Source organism: Cervus canadensis, chromosome 3 (assembly GCF_019320065.1).
Source record: "Cervus canadensis isolate Bull #8, Minnesota chromosome 3, ASM1932006v1, whole genome shotgun sequence".
Classification (NCBI taxonomy): Eukaryota; Metazoa; Chordata; class Mammalia; order Artiodactyla; family Cervidae; genus Cervus; species Cervus canadensis.
The window spans coordinates 42,702,489-42,715,806 of NC_057388.1; the positions used below are offsets into that span (position 1 = coordinate 42,702,489).

Here is a 13,318-nt window from a genome sequence, read left to right on the forward strand (position 1 = left end):
TTTAATGCTAGAATTTATCTGTAGACACCTCTGCATTCCCAACACAAAGTTTATTTTGTTTTATTTTTTTTCTCCAACACAAATTTTAATTCTTCCCATGTTCTTTGGGATGTCTCCTAAGTTGAGTAACAGATATGATATCTGTTTTGTTCTGTAACTATTCTTAGGACTAAATCTCTTACACTATACTTTGATGGTGATTTACTTTTATAGTTTCTAACTTATGTGTAATCTTATACTCAAATTTTCATTATTTATAGAAATATACTTCTGGCTAACAAAGAAGGTTAAGTTCAATAAATTAATGACTCCATAGAAAGTGTAGCATCTTCATGAAAGAGCAAAGAAGATTTTTACTTTCAAATGCTTTTTGTCTTATTAATTTTTAATAATTCCTGATTTCTATAGTGATAAAAGGGCATGCTCTAAACACAATCTTGATTACAAAGCATTGAGCTGCTTTTCCTTTAAAATATGATTATCCAAAAGCATTTTATAAAGTCAGCTAAAAAAATACTGAGAGATTAAAAAAATATAGGCTATTAACAGTCTAAAAGGACTTTAAGTTGGTTCTCATCTGTTCATCTGAAAGTACTTTCAAGTACAGTGATATCTATCATAATTTAAACTTCATTTTACTCTGATAAGTATCTAATATAAGAAATGGGAAATGCTTTGGCTATATTTCTTTTCAATGACACACACATTTAAAAATCAAGCATGTTTTCAGAAACATCAAAACAATTTTCTTTTCTGGTGGAGCTGAGCTTACTATGAATCGTTTCGTTTTCTTCATATAGTTTCTATAAATAAAACTAAAAAAAGTGAATGGCCTAACTACTGTGGTGGGAATGCATGATCACCATTACTAGGCACAGGGGAAAATAAGGGAGTAAGTTTTACTGAAAGGCGAGAGGACAGCAAGAATGCACTCTGGCTACCAGAGAAGGAGTCCTTGAACAAAGCAATGGGAAACAGTGGATGAACACATGCAAAAACAAAAATAAATCCCACAAACTCAACACAACACAACAAAAAGAAAGAGAGGAAGAGACCTCTACTCAATGAGGACAGATTTCTGGTATCAGTAGTAAACTGCCAAGAAATAATCAAACTGGGAGAGGCTAGACTGCATGAGAAGACTTCCAAGATATGTCACCAAGAGTTATATTTACTTTTCTCCTGTCCTCTCCGCATCTGCCCCCCAAGACTATTAGTAAAAGTGGATTTTAGGAGTCAATCTTAAGCATACAGTGATTTCAGTGGCAATCAGTTTAGAACTTTTAGCAGTTTCTCAAATTTGAGTAATAAATTTTTTATTACTTAAAATTTTTATTATTTTAAAGGTGGAAAGGCCTTAGGCACTGTCTCCCCAAATATTTAATTTTTATTATCAGTTCAGTCGCTGAGTTGTGTCTGACTCTTTCTGACCCCATGGACTGCAGTAAGCCAGGCCTCCCTGTCATCACCAACTCCCAGAGTTTCCTCAATCTCATATCCATTGTGCAGGGGATGCCATCCAACCATCTCATCCTCCGTCATCCCCTTCTCCTCCCATCTTCAATTTTTCCCAGCATCAGGGTCTTTTCCAATGAGTCAGCTTTTCTCATCAGGCGACCAAAGTATTGGAGTTTCAGCTTCAACATCAGTCCTTCCAATGAACACCCAGGATTGATCTCCTTTAGGATGGACTGGTTGGATCGCCTTGCTGTCCAAGGACTCTCAAGAGTCTTCTCTAACACCACAGTTCAAAAGCATTAATTCTTCGGCACTCAGCTTTCTTTTTTTTTTTTTCAGCTTTCTTTATAGTCCAACTCTCACATCCATACCTGACTACTGGAAAAAACACAGCTTTGACTAGACGGACTTTTGCTGGCAAAGTAAGGTCTCTGTTTTTTAATATGCTGTCTAGGTTTGTCATAGCTTTTCTTCCAAGAAGCAAGCATCTTTTAATTTCATGGCTGTGGTCACCATTTGCAGTGATTCTGGAGCCCAAAAAAATAAAGTCTCTCACTGTTTCCATTATTTCCCCATCTATTTGCCATGAAGTGATGGGACCGGATACCAGGATCTTAGTTTTTTGAATGTTGAGTTTTAAGCCAACTTTTCCACTCTCTTTCACTTTCATCAAGAGGCTCTTTAGTTCTTTCTCACTTTCTGCCATAAGGATGGTGTCATCTGCATATCTGAAATTATTGATATCTCTCCCAGCAATCTTGATTCCAGCTTGTGCTTCATTCAGCCTGGCATTTCTCATGATGTACTCTGCATATAGTTAAATAAGCAGGGTGACAACATATAGCCTTGATGTACTCCTTTCCTGATTTGGAAGCAGTCTGTTGTTCCATGTCCAATTCTAGCTGTTGCTTCTTGACCTGTGTACAGATTTCTCAGGAGCAGCTCTAGCTCACCAGCAACAAGGAGCAGAACGATGTGGTGAGGAAGATGGTGGAGCAGAAGGAGGTGTACTCATCTTCTCCTGTGAGAACTCCAAAATTACAACTCGCTGCTGAACAACCATCAACAGGAGAATGTTGGATCCCAACACAAAAAGACACCCCATGTCCAAGGACAAAGGAGAAGCCCCAGCAACACAGTAGGATGGGCGAAACTGCATTTAGAATCAAACCCCATACCCGCCAAAGACACTCAGAGGGTTCAAACAAACCTTGTGCACACCAGGATCCAGAGAACCCACAGAGACTGAGACACAACTGTGTGTGAGTGTCTCCTGCGGAGGTATGGTCAGCAGTGGCCTGCCTCAGGGGCAGGGGCTCTGGGTGCAGCAGACCTGGGTATGGCATAAGCCCTCTTGGAGGAGGTCGCCACTAACCCCACCATAAACCCATCAGAACTTAAAAGGGCTGGGGAAACAGACTCTTGGAGAGCACAAACAAAACCTTGTGTGCACCAGGACCCAGGAGAAAGGAGCAGTGACTCCAAGAGACTTGCCCGTGAGTGTCCACGTGTCTCCGGCAGAGGTATGGGTTGGCAGTGGCCTGCTGCAGGGTTGGGGGTACTCAGTGCAGCAGTGCAGGCATGGGACCTTTTGAAGGAGGTCACCATTATCTTCATTACCTCCACCATAGTTTGGCCCCAGGTCAAACAATAGGGAGGGAACACAGCCCTGCCTAGCAACAGAAGTTTGGGTTAAAGATTTACTGAGCATGGCCCCGCCCATCAGAAGAAGACGCAGTTTCCCCCTCAGTCAGTCTCTCCCAGTAGGAAGCTTCCATAAGCTTCTTATCCTTATCCATCAGAGAGCCAACAGAATGAAAACCACAATCACAGCAAACTAATCAAACTGATCACATGGACCACAGCCCTGTCTAACTCAATGAAACTATGAGCCATGCCTTGTAGGGCCACCCAAGACAGGTCATGATGGAGAGTTCTGACAAAATGTGGTCCACTGGAGAAGGGAATGGCAAACCACTTCTGTATTCTTCCCTTGAGAACCCCATGAACAGTATGAAAAGGCAGAAAGATAGGACACTGAAAGATGAACTCCCCAGGTTGGTAGGTGTCCAATATGCTACTGGAGATCAGTAGAGAAATAACTTCAGAAAGAATGAAGAGACGGGGCCAAAGCAAAAACAACACCCAGTTGTGGATGTGACTGGTGATGGAAGTAAAGTCTGATGCTGTAAAGAACAATATTGCATAGGAACCTGGAATGTCAGGTCCACGAATGAAGGCAAGTTGGAAATGGTCAAACAGGAGATGGCAAGAGTGAACATTGACATTTTAGAAACCAATGAACTAAAATGGACTGGAATGGGTGAATTTAACTCAGATGACCATTATATCTACTACTGTGGGCAAGAATCCCTGATAAGAAGTGGTGTCGCCATCATAGTCAACAAAAGAGTCCAAAATGCACTACTTGGATGCAATCTCAAAAACAACAGAATAATCTCTGTTCGTTTCCAAGGCAAACCATTCAATATTACAGTAATCCAAGTCTATGCCCAACCAGTAATTTTTATTATAATGTCCCTTAATATTATACTTAAATAATAGGGACATAAAACTAAGTAGGTATAAACTACTTATGTTCAAGGTACTTATAAAGTTATAAAACCAATCTTTAATTTATAAGGTAAATAGAAGACTATAAAGCAAATAAAACTTAAATTAACATTATTTGAATATGATGAACATTACTGTTTTGCTTAAACTAAATCTTTGCTCACTTCATCAATATGGTACTAACAGGAAATAGCCTTTTGAGTTTAGTATTCCTATACCAACTGGTATTGGTGAAAACAACTCTCTCACCAATTTCCTTTATTCAACCTACTAGAAACTACTACCTGTTGTTGCCATTACTACTGTATTATTATTTGGTTTTCACCTGACACGTATGATGATACACAGTAAATTTATCCCTTTCTTTTCTTATGAAGCCATGACAATTAGAATCAATACTATTCAGTGCCAACACGATTTTAAGTTGAAACACAAAGCTGGTTCCAATAACTGAGTGGCCATGAGACAGAATGTCAGATGATCCAGAGCAGACCTATCATTCTATTTTATATTTCTGAAATAAAAAGAAAATTTTAAAGTTCTTGCAGACAGTTCAAAGTCTAGCCCTGTCCCACCATTTATTCCAGTAAACACCTAAAATCTTTTAATAGAAAGTAGTGTTAGTCACTTCACAATCAAAAATAAAAGCTAAATAACTGAAGAACAAGTGTGATCAAAGCACAAATAGATTAAACTTTGAAAAAATCCTCAGCTTCACTCATAATAGAGAAATGCACATCAAATTTATATTAAGAGATTATTTCTCAGCTATCAAATAGGCAAAAAGAAAAAACTGACAACATATATCTACTGATTAGGCCATAGGGGAAAAAGATTCACACATCACTTACCAATTCTTGTAATCTAAGAAATCCAGGTAAAAGGTTTGCTTCCATATCTCTTAGATACTCGGCTTTATCTAGAACCTTGTTTAAAAAAACGCAGTGTCAAAACCAATTTTAAAATCCCTTTCACAAAACATTTACATAATATAATTTAAGATTTGAACCTTCCATGTTAAAAAATGTGACATGAATTAATATTTTAAACAGTATTAAAATTTATGGAAGACATTTCAAATAGGTCAATAAGTTACTACTAACATGTTTTAACCCAAATTTTAGAGAATAAGTCATAAATACACTTAAAAAGGTTTTAAAGATAAACTATCAAAAAGATAGTGAATTAAGATGTTAAGGACCTTTTCTTATAGGTATACATGAAATAAAACTATGTGCATTTTTATTTCACTTGATAAAAGATAAATGTCTACCACATACCAATAATTACAAAGCTTTCTGACCTGAGAGATAGAAGAAAATTCTAAATTTCAGTATGTAAAATTACTTGCTTGAACTTTGTAAATGCATGCTAAACCCTTTAGCTAGAAAACCAAACATGTTAAGAAAGATTAAATTTTTGTTCAGTGTTATGATAATACTATTGGGATTACGCTGCAAATTATATTCATTTATATTAGGAATAAAATTAAAATGCAGGGAATATAATATTATTTTCCTGAATAATCCAAAATGTTTTATATCTGTTTTGCTGATTAATAGGCAGCTTGAAACAATGTATTAGAGTAATCAACTTAAGATATTTCATTCCTAATTCATTTAGACAAAATAAAGCTGAAGTTATTTACTGCTAAAAAGGAACAAATTAGTTTCTCAACTATGTATTCTCAATATGCAATTTTCCCATCAATTTCCATTTAAAACTCTCTAATACAGGACATAGATTAATTCAAACAAATTGGTCCATTTGTATGCCCATTTTAATTCAAAACACAAAGCTGAAGCAGTATTAGTTCAATCTTCTGACTTAATATAATTAACCCACTGTAATTAATGGTTTTGTAGTATTTTAATAAATGATACTTCTTCAAAAGCAATTATCAAATAACTAATCTTCAAAGAAGTTAAAATTTTAACTCAAATTCAAACATTTTTAAAAATAACTGACATGAAAGCAATCTAATAGACTTGATTTGTAAGCTTGTTTACTGACTAGAAAACATTCTCAGACATCTTTCTGCATTATTTCCTAAGTGCTGAAGCTTACCAATTCATATATTAAATAACTGCATATTCTACAAAATTACTCTAAATGTTCTATGCTAAACACCTACAAACTTTTTCACCTTTAATGTTTAGTCATCTAACAAACAACATCGAATGCCTACACTGATCCATGAGGCCTGAAACATGAGTTGGGTCCTACTGATTCCTCATGGCTCTTCACAGAACATTGACCCCTCCTCCTCCCTGAAGACAGTTTGAAGTTCTGCTTGCTGGAGTCATCCAGCACTCTGGGGTCTTTCCTCCTTGTCCTTTAAATGTCAGTTTCTGACTATCACTTTTCTAACGTAACTCCTGTATTTTTTGCATATTTCAAAATCCACATAAATAACCTCCTTCTGATATGGTAGATTCTTTATTTCCTTAAATCCCTCTCTCCTCCAGTGATCTTGTCGCCTATCCTACCCAGTGAAAGATCAACTTATATTTTGTATCACTGGCTTTTGAAGTGTGATCTGTAGGCCCTTATAAGGTGAGGGCAGGAGATGTGCTGTTTCTGATCCTCTATCAGGAGTTGGGTGAGGTCAAACTCTTTTCATAATAATACTAAAATTTTATATGCCTTCTTCTACCACGGTGATATGTGCACTAATGGTAAAAGAAGCAAATGTGGGTTAAACTTAAGTAGCCTTAGCATAAATCAAGGTAATGGTGCCAAACTATTCCAGCAGTTGTTAATTCTTTACTATGTACTTACTCTAAAGATGGAGCAGATGTACTTTTTCCTATTCCTCCTAAGTAAAACTAAGAATCTTGAGTATTAAATACAAAACAAATAAGGCTCTGAAAGGTGGAAAGAAGGCAAACTAGCTAGAGACCTCAGGACCAGAAGAATGACACCTCACTTTGGAGGGTGAATTGTCTAAGTTATTTTCTTGCCTCACGTGTGGAGCTGAAGAAGCCTACGACACAGAAAGGCCAAGGAGAACAGACCAAAAGCACTCCAACAAAAGCCTGCTTTTTCTAGTCAAAGGTCCAGGGAAGGGGAAGCCTAGAGAGACTCCCAAGACTATTCACTATCTAAGTTTTATTTGTTCATCAATGATATCTTCTGTCTCCAAATTTCTTCACTACCTCAACACTGGAGCACCACAGTACTCAGTCACTGGACTCAACTCTTTTCTAACTCGCTCACTCTACTGGTGACCTAATCCCATCTTGCAGCTTTAAGTATATGCTCAGAAATCCAAAATGGTATTTCCATGTTGGGCCTCTCTTGACCTCAGACGCCAAGTGTCCAAGTGCCAATTCAACATCTCTACTTGGATTTTACATACCCAAAAACCAAATTCCTCAGAACTTTTTCCCCCAGAAAGACCCCACCTGCTGTAGTTTTCTTCACTCAGATCATGACAACAGCATTCCTTCAGGTGCACGAAAACTTCGTAACTAGTTGTATTAGTTTCCTAGGGCTACCATAACAAAATACCGCACACAGGGTGGCTTAAGAGAAACTTATATCTCACAGTTGTGGAGGCTCTAAGTATCAGATCAAGCAGGGCCATGCTTTCTGTGAAGGTACTAGAGAAGGAGCTGTATCAGGTCTCTCTTCCAGCTCCTGAGAATTCCTGGCCTTGTGGCAACATACCTCCAGTCTTTATGTGGCATTCTCCCTACGTGCATGTCTGCGTCTACATTTCTTCTTTTTCATTAGGACATCAGTCATATTGGATGAGGGGCCCAGTCTACTCTAGTATGACTTCAACTTAATTAGAACCACAATGATCCCATTTACAAATACCATCATATTTTGAGGTTCTAGGGGCTAGAACATCAACGTACTTTTTGGAGGAAACTTCAACAACTTTTTGGAGGAAACAAATCAACCCACAACACTAATCTGCATGCTTCTATCTTGTACTCTTTCTTTCTCAGTATTACCCCTCTCCCCTCTTACTTAAACTATTCCAGCCAAAATGGCCTCCTTGATACTCCAATCTCTTTGCTTGGAATACTCTTTTTTTTAGATATTTTCATGGCTTGCCCCTTACTTCCATCCAGTTTCAGTTCTGTTATCATTATCTCAGTGAGATCTTCTCTGCCCTCCTCACTTAGAAAATAACTATGTTCCCCTGCCCAGCTGATTCTGCCTTACTCTAATGTATCACATCTAACATACTACATATTAACTTGCTTATTATCTACCTTTTTCAATTAGATTATAAGCCCCAAGTAGGCAGAGACTCTTCTGCCCCTGTTCTATCTCCACTATCTAAAACAGTGCTTGGCATATTTGCATAAATAAATGAACAAAATTAAAAAGTGAAAGGAACTGTTTTATACATTTAAGAAGACGCAAGAATGCATAAAACTCAGTCCTTTCAGTGAGTTTATAACTTAGCTGTTATGAGACGGTATTATATTAAAATTTAATTTCAACTCCAGATATAATCATTTTTAAAATAAGATTAAAGTATTATAAAAAATTCACTAACATAAAGCACATTATATACTTTCAGTTGTCTACTAATTATTTTCAAATTGATGTAACAAGTTAAACCAAGTCAATCTAAAATCAAATGATTCATCTTTCCCAGACTTACCACATACACAATTGACAAATTTGACCTTTGCTGTCTCTTACATTTATTCTTTTCTGCATTTTCTACCCCAACTCTAATCCAGGCCCAAATTGCCTCTAATGAAAACAGTTACAAGAGCCTCAAAACCATCTAGCCTATGTCTTTCAATTCCCTCCGATCTATCTATTCAACATGCCTCCAGAGCAATTTTCCTAAAGCATGTTTGTTGCTCTACATCTTCCTCTCACTGCCTAGGAAATGAAATAAGGCACATTAGTATAGTTTTCAAGACACTCCACGATCTACCCCCTCCCACTTTTCTAGTCTTCTTTGTCTTCCTTCATATTTTATAACCCACAGAGACCAGAATATCTACTATTCCCTAGCCTCCATTCCCATCTGCATGCCTTTGCCTAATTCCCTCCATCTGAAATTTCTCTTCTTCGTTTTTTTCCTAATAACACCTAATCATAATTTTAACTCTATCTCAGATGTTACCACTTTATGAGGCTGTACCAGATGGACCTGGATCAGTGTTTTGCCTATCAATGTTATCACTCATTCTACATGTAGTCATATGAGTATATCATAACTCTTCTACTAAACTGAAGCTCTCTTTAGATAAGAACTACATCTACAGACTCATAGAAAACAAACCAGTGGTTACCAATGGGCACAGGGAATGAGGAAGGGGCAACGTAAGGACAGGGGATTAAGAAGTACAGACTACTACATATAAAATAAATAAGCTACAAGGATACATTGTACAGCACAGAGCATATAGTGAATGTTTTACAATAACTATAAATGGGGTATAACCTTTAAAAATTATGAATCAGTGTTTCAGGTATACTACACTGTACATCTGAAACTTGTATTATACTGCACATCAACTATACATACCTCAATTGAAAAACTATACCCCAGTTTAAAAAAAGAAATATATCAAACATTTTTTATATCACATAAGCACCTTGTACAATGCACTGTACATAACGGATTTCAAAAAAAATATGAAAACTTTCTAATAGATCAGTTTTCAAGTAAGATATGATATAATGAAATTAAATTACTTACAATATATACAGTCTGATCCTTGAGATTTTCAGCTTCAGTTATTTTTTGTTTAAATAAGCGAACAAAGTCATTAAATGTTTCACAGGTTATGTGAGCAGACCATTCACCCTCTGAAGAACTAAGAAGATTCAATTTGTTTAAAATTTGTTCCAAAAGCAGTCTCAAGGTAAAGCACTCAACACAATTCACAAAGACATGTGGAAGCTGAAAACAAAAACAAAAAGTGTAAATAGAAAACATACAAACACAATAATGGCTTTGCTGGATATCACCCATTTGCCCTTCTAAATCTATACCCCACCATTTTCCGAACCGTTCTGCGCCCCACGAGGTTGACCACTACAGACTGCATTGCTCAGACTCTTGTTTTTCTGGATCTAGTGGATTCAGTCAATGGGAAGAATCAGGAGACAGACGAAGAGAGAAAAAACGGTGAGAGAAAAAAACTGAGTATTCCCTTGACTCCCTCTCCCATCCCTCAGTGGCCCAGAGCTTGACAGCGGCTCCATCTTCTCCTAAAGGCTCGAGTTGGGCAGCCCCTTGTCACAGATTACACCTCTTGCTGGGGCCTTTACAGTTCCTTCTTATGGTCTATTTAAATCTGAGGGAGCTAAAGGCTCTCAGCACATCACCATCCCTTACTGGTTCCCTTAACATTTCTTCAACCTTTGTAAAACAGTCCCTCCATTAAACTCACTTCAATTATTTGAGTTTTCATTTGTTTCCAACAGGGATTCAAAGCAAACTTATAATTTCTTTTAAAGAATTCATAAAAAGAACCCCAATGACATGTGAATGTTAAAATTCTTAGTAAGAATTTCTTATTTATAATTTTAAGATAATATTTTTAATGATGAACACACCTAGATTAAAAAAAATGCTAATTAAAATTAAGAGTTAGAAACCACAGTAATCCACCTGTGAGGACTGAGAACAAACTCTTCATTTAAAGAACTACCAAATGGAAGTAACTCCAGAAGCAATGAAGAAACAAAAGACTTACAAATATAGTCTGTTCTCAAAATGAAACCACAAAACAGTACTGATCACTCAGAGGCATGGCACCTGTTAACTATTTTTGGTCTTCCCTGGTGGCTCAGTGGTAAAGAATCCACCTGACAATGCAGGAGATGCAGGTTTAATCCCTGGGTTGAAAAGATCCCCTGACTAAGGAAATGGCAACCCACTCCAGTATTCTTGCCTGGAAAATTCCATGGAGAGAGGAGCCAGCCTGGCGGGCTATAGTCCATGGGGTCCCAAAAGAGTCAGACATGACTTAGTGACTAAACAACATAACCAGTTTTAGTAATGCTCTATAAATCTCACCCAATAAAGCTTTTCTTTTCCAGAGGAGCAGTGTAAGTAAGGCTCAATATATTTACTCAGGCACAATTTCACCAGCATTTTCTGACATCCTTTACCCCCACTCCTTTATGAACTAGAGTCCATTATGTCTCTGTTATGAGTAACTGTCTTGCTTACTGCTATCTGTGTGCTATCTGTGGCCTTTAATGGCAACATATCCTAAATGTCTCTTTGTGAAGTTGTACGAGAAGTCGTGATAATCAACATTTATTACAATGATTAACTAGCAAAAATCATGATACATTAAAAAGTGAAATAGACCTTAAATATAGAACTTCCGTATTCAATTTTCATGCTTTTATTCAAAATACATTATTTTTGGACACTTCCTACAGGGAGTTACAAACACAAACGCCTGAGCCAGGACCTTGCGCACTCAAGGTTAGGAGAGGTAGAGAGAATGAGCATAAGAAAGCGATTCCAAGCAAAGGGAGCACTGTATGCCCAGGGTTCAAAGTAAGAAACAGCAAGAACTGTCAATACTTCAGTATGCCACACAAAACACACATACTGTGAGCTAAAGCTGGGACCAGGAGTAGCAAACAGCCTTTTGATATATAAAGCTGTATGAGAACACAGCTATGTCCATTCAGATAGATACAGTCCACGGCCACTTTCTTACTAAGGAGGAGTTGAGAGGTTGTAATAGAAAGTACCTGGCCCACAAGCCTAAAATATTTACTAACTGGCCATTAAAGAGAAAGTTTGCCCATCCCTGGCTTAGGATACGAAATGAGGTGTGGCAATAATCATGAATAATAGCATCTAACCTTTACTGAGTGCTTACTATACACTAAGTATTGTGGTAAGAACTTTTCATATATTAACTCACTAAATTCTCACAAAAATTCCAAGTGTTGTCGCTATTAGCCCTACTTTTCAGATGGGAAGAGCACTAAGGGCTGAACCTACAAGAGGAACATAAGTCTGCTAGATTCTGTCTCAAATTCTCAGGCATTACATTACCAAAGATAAAGTGAATTCTGCTCACGAAGGGTCTTATATACCAAGAAAAACACCTGAACATTTTGCTGAAGATCTTATTTAATATTTTCATGGACTAGCTGCAGGGTGAAGAACAGACTGCACTTAGAAAACTGTTTGGAAATAAATGAAATAAACACAATAAATGAAACTCAGCAGCAATGGCTACGATTAAAGCTACACAGAGTCAAGATATTAATGATACAGAATCTACAGAGCATGTTTACTATTCAATTTACTGAGAGAGTAAGGATAAAGAGAAGAGTAAAAAATAAATTTAGACAAACATAAGTTTAAACTAAACATCTCCCAGATCCCTTCCATTTCTAGGAGTCTACGAATAAAAATCAATTAACACTGAGCTTGGGTAGTCTTACCTCTAAACTTCCCAACAAAGTCTGTGTTACATAGGTCTTTCCACTGGCAGTATGTCCATAAATAAAAATAGATGGAAAACTGAAATGATGTCTCTAGGGGAAAAAAGTTAAATATCAATCTGCACATACAAAACATAAAATAAACATTTATTAACTTGTGAAAAAGTTTTACATGATAAAGTAAATTATTTAATCCAAATTATTTCAACAGTGAGCATTTAGTGATTTCATCATTACACTTTAAACTTACCTTAAATTCAACTCTACTCTTTCTCAAAATTCCTGGAAAAATCATATTTGGCCTATGTATTATACATGACATATTACTGTGTGTATATATATATATATATATATATACACACACTTAAATCTTTTATTATTACGTATATATATATATGCTTGTATTTTCAAATTTACGGGAGATTTAACAGATTTTTTAAAGAATAATTCTGATCATACTTCTTAACTCTTTTTTATAGAATTTAATTCACAGGCTGCAACTTCACTGTACACTTTAAAGCTCTGAAACTAAGCATACAGAATCCCAGGGCTAGAATTTCAAGAATCCTCTGTTCTAAGGAAAACTTACAGAATACTTCTGAATTATGTATACTACATTTACCCCTAAATGTATACATATCATCATCATTGTTTCCAACGATCAAATCTACACAGCATACATTTCAAAACATCTATTCCCAAGATTCTCCTGCAGTACATTATGAGTTAGCAGCCTAGAGAAAAGTAAAAAGTGTCAAACATCTCTCTATGGTCTGGTCAATATTACAAATATGCTTCATTCATTCAATGAACATTTATTAGACAACAACTAAACGCTGAAAACCATGATGCACTAAAGAGTAAAAAAATCAGAGAC

At 36.6% G+C, this 13,318-nt stretch overlaps 1 protein-coding gene across 4 annotated transcripts in view; it reads right to left on the reverse strand.

Annotated features, from left to right (window-relative positions):
* ORC5 (origin recognition complex subunit 5) overlaps positions 1 to 13,318 on the reverse strand; it is an 84,682-nt gene that overhangs the window by 68,561 nt on the left and 2,803 nt on the right. For all 4 annotated transcript variants that reach the window (XM_043462978.1, XM_043462979.1, XM_043462980.1 and 1 more), the window contains exons 2-4: positions 12,442 to 12,534; positions 9,716 to 9,919; positions 4,884 to 4,958 (exon numbers count right to left, since the gene is read on the reverse strand). In XM_043462978.1, coding sequence (XP_043318913.1) covers positions 4,884 to 4,958; positions 9,716 to 9,919; positions 12,442 to 12,534 — 372 coding nt within the window. The remainder of the gene's footprint in view (positions 1 to 4,883; positions 4,959 to 9,715; positions 9,920 to 12,441; positions 12,535 to 13,318) is intronic.